Raw genomic sequence first — 14,722 nt, 5'->3', positions numbered from 1 at the left:
TTAAATTTAACTGACATTTTATTAAATTTTTAGAAAAAAATACAAATATGGAGCAACAAATAAGGACAAAGAAACATAAAATGGGGACGAAGCAAAACTAAATCTGACAGTTGATGAAAAGGGTGGGTATGGCTGGGGCTTGAAGGTATTTTGGGGTCAGTTCATCAGGACCTCCATCTGCACCAGCCGGGCATTGGTGTCGCCTGCCATGCGGTACGGGATAATCCCAGCAAACGTGATCAGTGCACGGGCTTGGCTGCGCAGCTGCTGTTGACACACAGAAAAGACATCTTAGAGCTGACAGAGAAATCAATCATGTGTCAAAACAGATAAAAACAAGACAGCACAGTACTCATTATTCAATGAAATATCACATAATGGAGCAGAGGCATGTCTTTACTGCCCAGTTCATCACAATGCACAGCCCCCAAAAGTCTTGAGAAAGTTCCTCAGGTTTTATCCCAAGGCCAGTATTGCCCTGAGAAATCACCATCTCCTCACCGAGTCTCTGTCCTCGATGGACCTCTGTGGTCGACCTGGGGTTCCTGCTGCGGCCCCCTTCAGGCGCTTGCACTGCGTGAACAGGATATTCATGGTGGCCAGGAGTACCTCCGACAGATTATGCCTGACCTGGAAGAAGATGCAAATGAGAATAAGACAAGAGACCGTAGGAAAAAAAGGGCAAGAGAAGATTACATGTACACTTTGGAAGTGTTGTGTTGCATACTGACTATAATTATATATACACATGAATATATTATATACACACACAACCGGTCAAAAGTTTTAGAACATCTACTCATTCAACGGTTTTTCTTTGTTTATTTTTTAAACTATTTTCTACATTGTAGAATAATAGTTAAGACATCAAAACTATGAAATAACACAAAATATATTTCGATTTGTTTAACACCTTTTGGTTACTTCAAAGTAACCAAAAAGTGTTAAACAAATCGAAATATATTTTATAGTTGAGATTCTTCAAATAGCCACCTTTGCCTTGATGACAGCACACTCTTGGCATTCGCTCAACCAGCTTAATCTAGGTAGTCACCTAGAATTCATTTCAATTAACAGGTATGCCTTGTTAAAAGTTAATTTGTGGAATTTCTTTCCTTCTTAATGAGTTTGAGCCAATCAGTTGTGTTGTGACAAGGCAGGGGGCTATACAAAAGATAGCCCTATTTGGTAAAAGACCAAGTCCATATTATGACAAGAACAGCTCAAATAAGCAAAGAGAAACGACATTCCATCATTACTTTAAGAAATGAAGGTCAGTCAATACAGAACATTTCAAGAACTTTGAAAGTACAGTCGCAAAAACCATGAAGCACTATGGTGAAACTGGCTCTCATGAGGACTGACACAGGAATGGAAGACCCCAGAGTTACCTCTGCTGCAGTGGATAAGTTCCTTAGAGTTACCAGCCTCAGAAAATGCAGGCCAAATAAATGCTTCACAGAGTTCAAGTAACAGACACATTGCTGCAAAGAAACCACTACTAAAGGACACAAATAATAAGAAGAGACTTGCTTGGGCCAAGAAACACGAGCAATGGACATTAGACCAGCGGAAATCTGTCCTTTGGTCGGATGAGTCCAAATTTGAGATTTCTGATTTCAACCGCCGTGTCTTTGTGAGACGCAGAGGAGGTGAACAGATGATCTCTGCATGTGTGGTTCCCACCGTGAAGCATGGAGGAGGTGTGATGGTGCTTTGCTGGTGACACGGTCTGTGATTTATTTATAATTCAACGCACACTTAACCAGCATGGCTAACACAGCATTCTGTAGCGATACACCATCCAATCTGGTTTGAACACTTAGTGGGACAATCATTTGTTTTTCAACAGGATAATGGCACAGCACACCTCCAGGCTGTGTAAAGGCTATTTGACCAAGAAGGAGAGCGATGGAGTGCTTGCATCAGATGACCTGGCCTCCACAATCACCTGACCTCAAACCAATTGAGATGCTTTGGGGTGAGTTGGACCGTAGAGTGAAGGAAAAGCAGCCAACAAGTGCTCAGCAAATGTGGAAACTCCTTCAAGACAGTTGGAAAAACATTCCAGGTGAAGCTGGTTGAGAGAATGCCAAGCGTGTGCAAAGCTGTCATCAAGGCAACGGGTGGCTACTTTGAAGAATCTAAACTATAAAATATATTTGGATTTGTTTAACTTTTTTGGTTATTACAAGATTCTTCAATGTGTTATTTCATAGTTTTGATATCTTCACCATTATTTTACAATGAAGAAAATAGTAAAACAAAGAAAGAAAAACCCTTGAATGAGTAGGTGTTAACATTTTTTACCAGTAGTGGCGGAAGTGTTGCCAACATTTACGATAGCTCATTTCAATTTACAAAAACAACATCAACAAAATCAAGTCTTTTGAGATTCTAGTCATGAAATCTATGCAGCCTACTCAATCACTTTTATAGCTACTGTTTACAGGCCTCCTGGGCCATATACAGTGTTCCCCGAATTCCTTTCGGACCTTGTAGTCATGGCAGATAGAATATTCTAATTTTTGGTGACTTTAATATTCACATGGACAAGTCCACAGACCCACTCCAAAAGGCTTTCGGAACCATCATCGACTCAGTGGGTTTTGTCCAACATGTCTCCGGACCTACTCACTGCCACAGTCATACTCTGGACCTAGTTTTGTCCCGTGGAATGTTTTTCCTCATAATCTTGGACTAATCGGACCACCATTTTATTACGTTTGCAATTGCAACAAATAATCTGCTCAGACCCCAACCAAGGATCATCAAAAGTCGTGCTATAAATTCTCTGACAACCCAAAGCTTCCTAGATGCCCTTCCAGACTCCCTCTACCTACCCAAGGACATCAGAGTACAAAAATCAGTTAACCACCTAACTGATGAACTCAATTTAACCATGCACAATACCCTAGGAAGCAGCTGCACCCCTAAAAACAAAAAACATTTGTCATAAGAAACTAGCTCCTTGGTATACAGAAAATACCTGAGCTTTGAAGCAAGGTTCCAGACAATTGGAACAGAAATGGAGCTCCACCAAACTGGAAGTCTTCTAACTAGCTTGGAAAGACAGTACCATGCAATATCGAAGAGCCCTCACTGCTGCTCGATCAACCTATTTCTCCAACTTAATTGAGGAAAATAAGAACAATCCAAAATGTATTTTTGATACTGTCGCAAAGCTAACTAACTAAAAAGCATAATTCCCCAAGAGAGGATGGCTTTCACTTCAGCAGTGATAAATTCATGAACCTCTGAGGAAAAGATCAAAAAGATCATTAGAAAGCAAATTAAGAACTCTTTAAATCTGCGTATTCCTCCAAAGCTCAGTTGTCCTGAGTCTGCACAACTCTACTGGGACCTAGGATCAAGGGAGATACTCAAGTGTTTTAGTACTACATCTCTTGACACGATGAAAATAATCATGGCCTCTAAACCTTCAAGCTGCATACTGGACCCTATTCCAACTAAACTACTGAAAGACCGCTTCCTGTGCTTGGCCCTCCTATGTTGAACATAATAAATGGCTCCCTATCCACCGGATGTGTACCAAACTCACTAAAACTGGCAGTAATAAAGCCTCTCTAGAAAAAGCCAAACTTTGACCCAGAAAATATAAAAAACTTTCGGCCTATATCGAATCTCACATACCTCTAAAAAAAAATGAAAAGGCTGTTGCGCAGCAACTCACACCCTTCCTGAAGACAAACAATGTATACGAAACGCTTCAATCTGGTTTTAGACCCCATCATTGCACAGACTGCACTTGTGATGGTGGTAAAATACCTTTTAATGGCCCCAGACCGTGGCTCTGCATCTGTCCTCGTGCTCCTAGACCTTAGTGCTGCTTTTGATACCATCGATCACCACATTCTTTTGGAGAGATTGGAAACTCAAATTGGTCTACACGGACAAGTACTGGCCTAGTTTAGGTCTTATCTATCAGAAAGTTATCAGTTTGGCTCTGTGGGTGGTTTGTCCTCTGACAAATCAATTGTACATTTTGGTGTTCATCAAGGCTACGTTTTAGGACCACTATTGTTTTCACTCTACATTTTACCTCTTGGTGATGTCATTCGGAAACATAATGTTAACTTTCACTGAAAAGCGGATGACACACAGCTGTACATTTTGATGAAACATGGTGAAGCCCCAAAATTGCCCTCCCTGGAAGCCTGTGTTTCAGAAGTGGATGGCGGCAAATGTTCTACTTTTAAACTCGGACAAAACAGAGATGCTTGTTCTAGGTCCTAAGATACAAAGAGATCTTCTGTTGAATCTGACAATCTTGATGGTTGTACATTCGACTCAAATAAAGCTGAAGGACCTCGGCGTTATTCTGGACCCTGATCTCTCTATTGATGAACATATCAAGACTGTTTCAAGGAAAGCGTTTTTCCATCTACGTAACATTGCAAAAATCAGAAACTTTCTGTCCAAAGATTATGCAGAAAAATTAATCCATGATTTTGTCACTTCTAGATTAGACTACTGCAATGCTCTACTTTCCGGCTACCCGGATAAAGCACAAAATAAACTTCAGTTCGTGCTAAACACGGCTGATAGAATCTTGACTAGAACACCCCAAAATTTGATCATATTACTCCAGTGCTAGCCTCTCTATACTGGCTTCCTGTTAAGGCAAGGGTTGATTAAGGTTTTACTGCTAACCTACAAACATTACATGGGCTTGCTCCTACTTATTTTTCCGATTTGGTCCTGCCGTACATACCTACACGTACGCTACGGTTACAAGACTCAGACCTCCTTCCTGTCCCTAGAATTTCTAAGCAAACAGCTGGGGGCAGGGCTTCTCCTGTAGAGCTCAATTTTTATGGAATGCTCTGCCTATCCATGTGAGAGACACAGACTCGATCTCAACCTTTAAGTCTTTATTGAAGACATCTCTTCAGTAGGTCCTATGATTGAGTGTAGTCTGTCCCAGGAGTGTGTGAAGGTGAACGGAGAGGCACTGGAGCAACGAACCGCCCTTGCCGCCTCTGCCTGGCCGGTTCCCCTCTCTCCACTGGGATTCTCTGCGTCTAACCCTATTACAGGGGCTGAGACACTGGCTTACTGGTACTCTTCCATGCCGTCCCTAGGAGGGGTGCGTCACTTGAGTGGGTTGAGTCACTGACGTGATCTTCCTGTCCTGGTTGGCGCCCCCCTTGGGTTGTGCCGTGGTGGAGATCTTTGTGGGCTATACTCGGCCTTGTCTCAGGATGGGCTTTCTCCTGTGGTTGAAGATGTCCCTCTAGTTGTGTAGGGGCTGTGCTTTGGCAAAGTGGGTGGGGTTATATCCTGCCTGGTTGGCCCTGTCCGGCGGTATCGTCGGATGGGGCCACAGTGTCTCCTGATCCCTCCTGTCTCAGCCTCCAGTATTTATGCTGCAGTGGTTTATGTGTCAGGGGGCTAGGGTCAGTCTGTTATATCTGGAGTATTTATCCTGTCTTATCCGGTGTCCTGTGTGAATTTAAGTCTCTCTCTATTTGTCTTTTTCTTTCTTTCGCTCTCTCTCGGAGGACCTGAGCCCTAGGACCATGCCTCAGGACTACCTGGCCTGATGAATCCTTGCTGTCCTCAGTCCACCTGGCCGTGCTGCTGCTCCAAGTTTCAACTGTTCTGCCTGCGGCTATGGAACCCTGACCTGTTCACTGGACGTGCTACCTGTCCCAGACCTGCTGTTTTCAACTGTCTAGAGACAGCAAGAGCGGTAGAGATACTCTGAATGATCGGCTATGAAAAGCCAACTGACATTTAATCCTGAGGTGCTTAAGAAGGGCTTTATAAATACATTTGATTGATTGCTTGTGTATATATATACACAGTACCAGTCAAAAGTTTGGACACACCTACTTATAATATATATATATATATCTCACCTCATCACTGAAATTGCGAAATGCAGCAACCCTTTCCTCCACACTGTCTTGACTCAGAGGGACCAGCTTCAGTCTCTCCATCACCTAACAGAGAGACAAAGAGAGAGTTGGAGGGGAGGAGTTAGGGACAGTTAAAGATTTACCCATTTTAAACGTTATATCGTTTTTGTGCATCTAAACACACAAAAACGATATAACATGGAAAAAGGGTGACTTTCCTTTATCTCCTAGAGTCGGTGCTTCAATCGAAGTTACATACCAAAAAATTCTCATCAAAATCCATCAGTTTAAAACTAGAGATTTTTTTTGCATTGGATACGTCTCATTCCACCACTGTCGAACTTCAGCATCTGCAGTGAAATGTGGCAGAGGTAGAACGAACGGTGTTTGTCAGACCATGAGACACGCCGAAAATCAACCTTTTCAGGAAAACGTTCGTAGGGTCCGAATGGTTTGCCTTAAAAACTATTATGGAAAGGGGAGACTCTCACATTGGCATTCTCCGTTTTGGTCTACAACCCCCACAAGTGTCAAGGGACTCATCTGAAGGTAACCGGTACCGTTTTTAAAAACAAATGGAAGTATGAAGGTAGCTTTGTGCTTACCCCAAAAAAGGGGATAAATATGTATTTAAAAAAAAATATATATATATATATTTTTTAAATATCTTCTAGATTTAGGACAGATACATTTTTTGACTGGCCTTTTTGCCATTTATGAATGTGTATGCAATGTGTTTCTATGGGCTTTAGTTGTGAAGGCCAAAATCAATATTTCATCAAATAAAATATGAAAAATCATATATAATTGTTTTCCATTCAAAAAAGTGGGGCAATAGGGAAATTACAGAAATTTTAAAATAGTTCCAATAAAATTATAAACAATTTACTATAAGATTTTAGAATTTCTTATAACTGTAAAATAAAAATGATCAAACTTTTTCAGACAGTACAAAATTGGAATTATTTCATAACTGCAGAAAGAATTTTCTCTTAAAATGTCCACTAAGAGGCGCAGAGACACCATTCAAATGTGTGCAGACTTCTTACAACTTCAAGTACAAAGTGATTTTGTCCGTCTGTGACCAAGATAAAGTGGTCTTAGTTTAATTATACACAATTATTTAGTATATTTTCATGTTGAGCGCTCTAAATCCGGCTGACAATATACTACTGTTGCATCCACTAAATTATCCTGTTTCATGTGCGCTATTGCAAGCACAGATGTGAGTTTCCCCAGACACAGGAAATTGTTCCTTGTCTGGATGGGCAAGAAAATGTGACACGTCACTCCCTATGTAAATGTGGGGTCTGAAACCTGACATTTCAAGTCAGCTCTGCTGGGAGAGTGGGAGCAGAGAGCAGAGATGGGGATTTCTGGCACTGTAAGACACGGACCCTATGATGTTCACAGAGAGCTTTGTACACCAAAATGTTATTCAGAACCAGTCTCCAAATAGGGGTCTTAACATCTAAGAGGAGAGGAGGCTATCATAAATCTTCTCAATGCCATCTGAATAAACAGCATTGCAAGTCATCAGGCAGGAAGCCCTGGGTGATAAGACTCACATCGTAGGCCCGGTCTATGTTTCCAGCATGGTACTCATCAAAGAAGGTCATGAGGTCCAGCAGCAGGTAGAAGGTGCTGTCTGCAGACTTCTCACCAGCAACACCCTGGGTCCGGTACCTGAGTCAGAAAACAAGACCACACACTAAAGTTAGAACTGGGCTTAAATGGTCCACTTTTGATGAGGTCCACTCGTCTTTTTAACAATTGCTTTCAGTAAGCCTATATGATGCAACATCAAACATGATCTAATTTCAGTGGCAATGCAGAATGTAAATGATGCACAGTAAGTATGTGAGTGAGAGTAGATGGCAAGGATAGTACCGCTCAGCGATGGCAACAGCAGTGTTCTTCAGTCTCTCCTTGTTGGACTGGGCAGCGCTGACTTGGGCGATAACAGGACTCAGCAGCCTGTTCATCAGCTCTAAGACCTTGTCTGGATTCTAAAGATCAGAGGAGAAAAACAGAGGAATGTTCAGGAGACATTTCACTATTTCCTACTCTTCCTCTACCCAGCCTGTAGCTCCACCTTCAGTAAACCCACTAGCACAGCTTGACCGCAACCTTTCCCAGAGCCCTGCTCACCTTGGCCAGCTCATACAGTCTTACTGCTTCCTCAAACAGGCCCTTGTTCTCAGCCTCCAGCGCCACTTTTGTGATAATGGCTCGAGTGTCTCCGGCAAATTTATCAATCACTCCAGGCTGGGGGAGAAGCACAACTCACAATCAGCTCTTTGAACGGCCTGAATAGAAATGTTCTGGGGTTCCATGAGTACAATGGAAAAATCAGCAGGACCACAAATGCTTTCACGAAAGGGATCATATTTAACTGAGTTAAATAATAATTAACAAAATTGAAAATGAAGGCGTGACCATTACCTTTCTGCTGCCATCTTTTTCCAGTCTTCCTAGAAGCATGTCAAACTCTCGACTCTCAATCACCAGCTCACTAACACAGCACATGAACATGTTCTCTCCTTGGTTGTTCTTTTCATTCCTGTGTCCAAAAGGAAGAGAGGATACACATTCACATATTTGATTAACAAACTGAATGATTATATACACATGACATCTTTTAAATAATGATAGAGGTCTGAAAGCTCTCATCAAAATGAACCTGAATAGAAAGAGTAAACCAACCAAAGGCATGTGTGAAAGCCTCTGTATCATTCATGGCCCACTGGGTTATTCATATGCATTGGGATTACATATTTTGATATTACTGCAATTTGAAGTTCCAAACATATTGCTAACCATATATCTGCAAGACAAGAGAGAGCATGAGAAAACAAGGCTTTGATCAGTCATGGAAATAAGTGCTGAAAACAAGTTGGCACCCTATTTAAAAAGAAGAGAGAGAACAAGCTTTAGGATGAAAAATACTGGGAGTTTTGGCGCAGGTACAGCAGAGTAATGCTAGATAAAGCTACCTACAGTGGCAATAAATAAATAATCAAATAGATACTTGGGAGTCAAATAGCAAAAGAATACTGAGATATGCAGCTGTATCGACTCCCCCCATGACTAAGCTTAACGTACCGTAGGAAGTCTACAGCCATGCCTCCAATTCCTATTCACATTCAGTGGACTGGTGGAGAGAAGAGGTTCCCTCACCTGAGAACAGCATCTGTTAGAAGGATGGCCGCAACGTAGCGTAACGTACCGTAGGAAGTAGAAGTACTGTAGAGCCTCCCGGGGGTCTGTGGACTCAAACTTGCGCGTGTAGAGCATGAGTAGCCGGATGAAGTTGAGCCGACGCACCATAGGGGGGTCCCCAGCTTCCTGACTCACTGAAAGGTAGAAAACATTCACTAAGTATCGGCTTCAAAACTACAATGATGTTTACCTAGAAATTAAGCCCCCTTTTTAAAAAGGAATCAAGCTTTGCATCCCTAATGATCAAGACCACATACTTCATGCAACAGTAAGTCAAGTCTCCTTCCAATATCTGCGAACTAAGACATCCTTTGTAGAACATGACTGATTGTCAATGTAGAGAAAAGTCACAGGTAGGTATCCTGACAGGACGTACACAGTTGTGCGCTCTGCCCTGATGACTTGAGCAGCAGCCGTAGCTCGTAGAGAACCAGAGCCACGTGAACTGCATGACTGCGTAGACGCTCCACCCGGAACAGGAAGGCCACAGCAGCCTCAAACTGGGCCGTGAGGAACAGCACCTGGAAGTACAGGAACGGCTGTTGGCTGGCTGAGAAGTGGGACTCTCCTGCAGATTGGAAAGGAACAGAAATAAACTAAATCATTAGGATCACATTCACAACAAGAAAATGGAATATAGAACATGTTAATTCAATATAGATAAAGTCAGCAATTTACTGCCAAAACAACTTAATCACTTTCGTAAATGAGGGATAAAAAGTATATTGAAAGCAGGTATATTAAGCAATTAACATCCCATCATGCTTAGGGTCATGTATAAAAATGCTGAGCAGGCCATTATTTTGGCTACCATTGCTATGCCTCCATGGGATGACAATGCCCCTATCCACAGGGCACGACGGTCATCGAATGGTTTGATGAGGATGAAAAAGATGTAAACCATATGCCATGGCCTTCTCAGTCACCAGATCTCAACCCAATTGAAAGACTCCAGTGCGGTGCTTGAGACAGCGTTTTCCACCACCATCAACAAAACACCAAATTATGGAATTACTCGTGGAAGAATGGTGTCGCATCCCTCCAACAAAGTTCCAGACACTGGTAGAATCCATACCACGGTCCATTGAAGCAGTTCTGGCTCGTGGTGGCCCAATGCCCTCTTATGACACTGTATGTTGGGGTTTCCTTTATTTTGGCAGTCACCTGTAGTTGCTCAGTATTACAAATATTAAAACATTTTCAAACACACTATTCCACATCAACTTGCATTAATCCCTCTCAGTGAAGTTCATGTTCAACTGAATAGGAAGAAAACATGAATACCTCAGCCATTTTGAAAGGCAGCAGGCTTATCTATGAGTCACAGTCACCTTTTAATACACTGTGTTAAAATGAGAGAGATAACAAGCCATGACTCATCCTCCAGTTGGGAGAGCTTTGCCTCCCTCTGGGATAAAACTAAAGAAAAGTTGAACCTCTAAGAGTGAACAATGAAGCACTTCTTTATCCGAACAGATCAGATCCCAGGGAGGACTGAGAAGTGGTGCCATTACACAACTCTACTTTAAAAGTCGAGGCTTGGACGGTATACCGTCTATCGGGGTATTTTGAAATACAGACAATATGATTTTCAATACCACGATGCCCCTGCTTATAACTATCTAAAATGTGCCTCATAATGCATCTCCATCTCAGGGCTCCAGCTACGCAGGTATGGTTTGCTAACTTGATAGCTAAGAGGCTAGCTTGGTTACAGCAGAGACAAACAATCCCCTCCTGGATTAAGATCCCTTCTGCCTAATTTGTTATGTGCGTCAAAATAAATCAAATACATGTTTTAACGTTTGGAAAGAAATAGTGCTCGTATGCACTGCTGGTAATATTGTATACCCCAGTACGGTACAGGAACGGTAATAAAGTACTCAAATCTGAATACCGCCCAAACCTAAGAGTCCTCCAGTCCTAGCCAGTATTCTCTCTTAGAACAGAATTAGTATCCAGGTCTATTTTCACTTCAGTAGTCTGGCTGTCATGTATCCTGCAGTGTTCTGAACTCACCGTAGTCCTCTAGAAGCTGTTTCTGTAGCTGGGCCAATGTCAGTCTATCCTGAGGAGCACTGCTGCCGTCGTCATCGAAGCACACCTGGTTGAGCTGTGGGCAGGGTGGACAGAACAGGTCTACATTAATGTCAGGGAGTATTGACAAGAGGCAAACCTATTGTACCTGATCCTCCCTAACTGGGCGGTAGTGCAGCAGTTAAGAGCGTTGGGCCAGCATTTGAAAGGTCGCTGGTTCGAATTCCAGAGCCAACTAGGTGACAAATCTGTCGAGGTGCCCTTGAGCAAGGCACTTAACTCTAATTGTTCCTTTACGTCACTGCATAAGAGCATCTGCTAAATGACTAAAATGTAAATGGAGTATTGCTGTGTTTAAGGCACTATGTATCATGAACACTGGTAATATTAACATATATGCTACAGACTGGTATTCAGCACCTTAAGCCACAGGTAGTCCTCGGTCTTGTCGGCCACCTCTCCATGGTTGTCTGCGATGTCACACTTCCCGATGAGGCAGTAGACAGCCCTCTTGTAGGGGTCAGCACAGTTCCTCAGCACTCTGCGGTAGTGGAGACGCAGCTTGTTCTCTGTGGCGGGGGCCAGGCTGAGGAGAGGACACAGCATAGGTCAAACAGAGCTTAAGACAGAGAGACAAAGGGTTGGAGAGAGGAGTACTAAGCAGATTAGTTTCTATTCATATGAGAAAAGCAAATCACACTGGTGGTTTGGTGTTCTGAGCCATGGTGTTACAGCACTTCAAGTTGCAGGAGAAAGTGAATCAGAGAACCTAGACCAGATGACTACACACAGTGGAGGTACACAGTATGAGTGAGGTTCCTACCGTCTGTCAGGGCTGTTCATGTACTCCTGGAACCAGGTCTTGAAGTCCCCCAGCTGGTGCTGAGCCCGGTTCACCACCTGCATGGCAGCGCCCAGGTCCCCACAGCGCAGGCAGTAGTAGATCAGAGCCCAGACTGGGTGACCCTCCACCTCACCATCCTGTTATAACACACACGGCTGAGTTTAGCTGTGAGTATCGTTTTTTATTTAACTAGGTAAGTCAGTTAAGAACAAATTAATATTTACAATGACGGCCTATCCCGGCCAAACCCTATCCTAGACGAAGCTGGGCCAATTGTGCGCCACCCTATGGGACTCCCAATCACAGTCGGGTGTGATACAGCCTGGAATCGAACCAGGGTCTGTAGTGACACCTCTAGCACTGAGATGCAGTGCCTTAGACTGCTGCAACACTCGGGAGCCCTACACGGATCTACACTACACTTAGTAAAAACACCATCTTGAATAATACAGTGCTATGTAAGGCTGTGCACAGCGCTGATGTTGTCTCTAGCAGGATGTGCTGCAGTGTGGGGGCAGTACAGTACCTGCATGCCTGGCAGAGGCCCTGGCAGTTTGATGTTGAGGAAGCTGCGCACCAGCTGATAGGTGCCAGGGACTCCTCCGAGCTGGGCCTGGTGCAGGTTCCCAAACACCGTCACCATGGTGTAGTTCTTATAGCTACCGTAGTGGAAACACAAAGAGAAATGTTAGTGGGGGGTGGTTAACTACACAAGTGTAGTTTTATAATACATTAAGGGAGTGTTCATTCTAATTTGATGGTTCTGTCCTCCTCCTCCGACCTGTTCTGCAGGAACTGCAGGGCCTGCGTGACGAAAGCCATCTGCATGTCCAAGGCCGTGCGGCTCTTCAGCGTGTCTTTGGCTGGGACCAGCAGCACGTCTGTCATCTGCTTCACCATTAACCACATGTCCGACACATTCTGGAGACACAAATACATTCATAAAAATGCCATAACTAGCCATTGAAGGGGAAGAAGAACCAACTAACGTCTGCAGATGGGGGGATAATAATGTGGAATGGAGACGTGGATCAGCTGGGACTTACCTTGTCATCCAGGCTGTCTGCCACTGAGGCACAGAGGTCTCCCAGGTTGGGCTGGACATGTCCATTCACTATCTTCTCATTAAAAACGTAGATCTGAGGGACAATAAAAGGAGAGAAAACACTGATGGAGCAGAGGAGACTGATCAGTGCTGACAGACTGAATGGCGACTGTTTCAGCACTAATGCCACCCGATCACCACAATCCAGTCACCCGGGGGGGCTACGATCGCATAGTAATGTGATGGATGACGAAAAATAGAACAAAAAGGACAAAAACATTCAGGAGGTCATCAAAGGAGATCACAAAGACCTGTGGAAGATGACACTGCAGGCGATGTGGCGACACATTATTTTCTCTTTTACCAGCAGACGCTTTCCTCTTTCACCCAGAATGTACAGACTGGAGAAGACGAGACAGACTATCCTACACCTGTGCAGTGGGGCAGAGAAATTACCCAGCATGCCCTGGCTCTTTCAGCGAATCAATTTATCTGATCTGTTGCTGCCTTGCTTAGCATGACCCCATTACTATGAAGTGGACTAGAGTGCAGCTGCATCTTGACTGAGGCTGTGCTTCCATTCAGCTCACAAGGTCAAATAAAATACAATTTTATTGGTCACATACACATAGTGTAGCGAAATGCTTGTGCTTCTAGTTCCGACAGTGCAGTAATATCTAACAAGAAATCTAACAATTCCACAACAACTACTTTATACACACAAAAGTAAGGTCCCAGGGAACTTAGCTCCAGGCTGACTGGATGTATTATAGCCTATTGAAGTCTAAAATCATAACATAGGGAAATATGTAAAATACACAAGAGAGGATGGGTTTTGGTGATTCAAATCTTTGAACACTTGAAATTAGATTAATTGAGGACTGCACTTCCCTTTTGGGCCATTTAGGTATCTCAGGCTAATCGTTCTAAGCGGTATTGCAGCGCAATCAGCGTCAAGCCAAATTACTGACCTGTCGTCCATAGGCCACCTCCACGCTGTCAAGAGCACTCCGTCCAGGAACTCCTGCGTCACTCACAAAGCTGGGCTGCAACACAGACACACAGGGAGATAAATAATGACTACCGTATGTACGTGAATGTAAAAATACAGAAGTGATTTCTGACTAAATAGAAAAAGGTAAAGGAAATGAAAAACCTAAGAAGAGTGAAGAGTGTTCGCTTGGTTGCTCATAATTGTAAAGTCATGACCAATGTAGCGTGAAAGCCATTGTGAACAAAGTTCACGCTTGAATGCAGACACATTCTAAATGCGAGCAAGCACACACACAAACAGTTATCCAGATCGACCTTGCATTCTTCAGAACAAAAAGGGACACACCCATACAATGTATGTTCAACGTAGAGGGTTGTCTAGGTAAGGGATAATCAACGAGGGGCATTGCGTTCTATGGAAAGCACGAACGACATGGAAGGTGTGTGAGTGGAACTGACTTTCCACGGAGTTGCATTATTTTCCAGAGAACCCCGAGTTGAGTTGCCAACTAAAATGTGTTCATTTGCCAGTGGAAATGTGTTCATTTGCCAGTGGAAATGTGTTCATTTGCCAGTGGAAATGTGTTAATTTGCCACTGGAAATGTGTTCATTTGCCAACTAGAAATGTGTTCATTTGCCAACTAGAAATTCACTTGCCTGTAGAAATGTGTTCATTTGCTCATTTGCCAGTGGAA

The 14,722-nt window shown here is 43.3% G+C and overlaps 1 protein-coding gene across 5 annotated transcripts in view; it reads right to left on the bottom strand.

The window, feature by feature from the left end:
- Window positions 1-14,722, bottom strand: part of nup93 (nucleoporin 93) — a 41,674-nt gene continuing 26,952 nt past the window's right edge. For 4 of the 5 annotated variants that reach the window (XM_046352069.1, XM_046352094.1, XM_046352081.1 and 1 more), the window contains exons 6-21: window positions 14,005-14,079; window positions 13,035-13,127; window positions 12,770-12,909; window positions 12,515-12,647; window positions 11,968-12,125; window positions 11,565-11,730; window positions 11,127-11,220; window positions 9,484-9,675; window positions 9,115-9,241; window positions 8,331-8,448; window positions 8,037-8,153; window positions 7,776-7,894; window positions 7,454-7,571; window positions 5,886-5,969; window positions 502-630; window positions 1-267 (exon numbers count right to left, since the gene is read on the bottom strand). In XM_046352069.1, coding sequence (XP_046208025.1) covers window positions 157-267; window positions 502-630; window positions 5,886-5,969; window positions 7,454-7,571; window positions 7,776-7,894; window positions 8,037-8,153; window positions 8,331-8,448; window positions 9,115-9,241; window positions 9,484-9,675; window positions 11,127-11,220; window positions 11,565-11,730; window positions 11,968-12,125; window positions 12,515-12,647; window positions 12,770-12,909; window positions 13,035-13,127; window positions 14,005-14,079 — 1,974 coding nt within the window. In that variant the 3' untranslated portion in view covers window positions 1-156. The remainder of the gene's footprint in view (window positions 268-501; window positions 631-5,885; window positions 5,970-7,453; window positions 7,572-7,775; window positions 7,895-8,036; window positions 8,154-8,330; window positions 8,449-9,114; window positions 9,242-9,483; window positions 9,676-11,126; window positions 11,221-11,564; window positions 11,731-11,967; window positions 12,126-12,514; window positions 12,648-12,769; window positions 12,910-13,034; window positions 13,128-14,004; window positions 14,080-14,722) is intronic. The other variant, XM_046352075.1, reaches the window with a different exon arrangement.

The sequence above is a fragment of the Oncorhynchus gorbuscha genome, linkage group LG01 (assembly GCF_021184085.1).
Source record: "Oncorhynchus gorbuscha isolate QuinsamMale2020 ecotype Even-year linkage group LG01, OgorEven_v1.0, whole genome shotgun sequence".
In the NCBI taxonomy this organism is placed as follows: Eukaryota; Metazoa; Chordata; class Actinopteri; order Salmoniformes; family Salmonidae; genus Oncorhynchus; species Oncorhynchus gorbuscha.
This window is presented reverse-complemented; position numbering and strand designations above follow the sequence as displayed.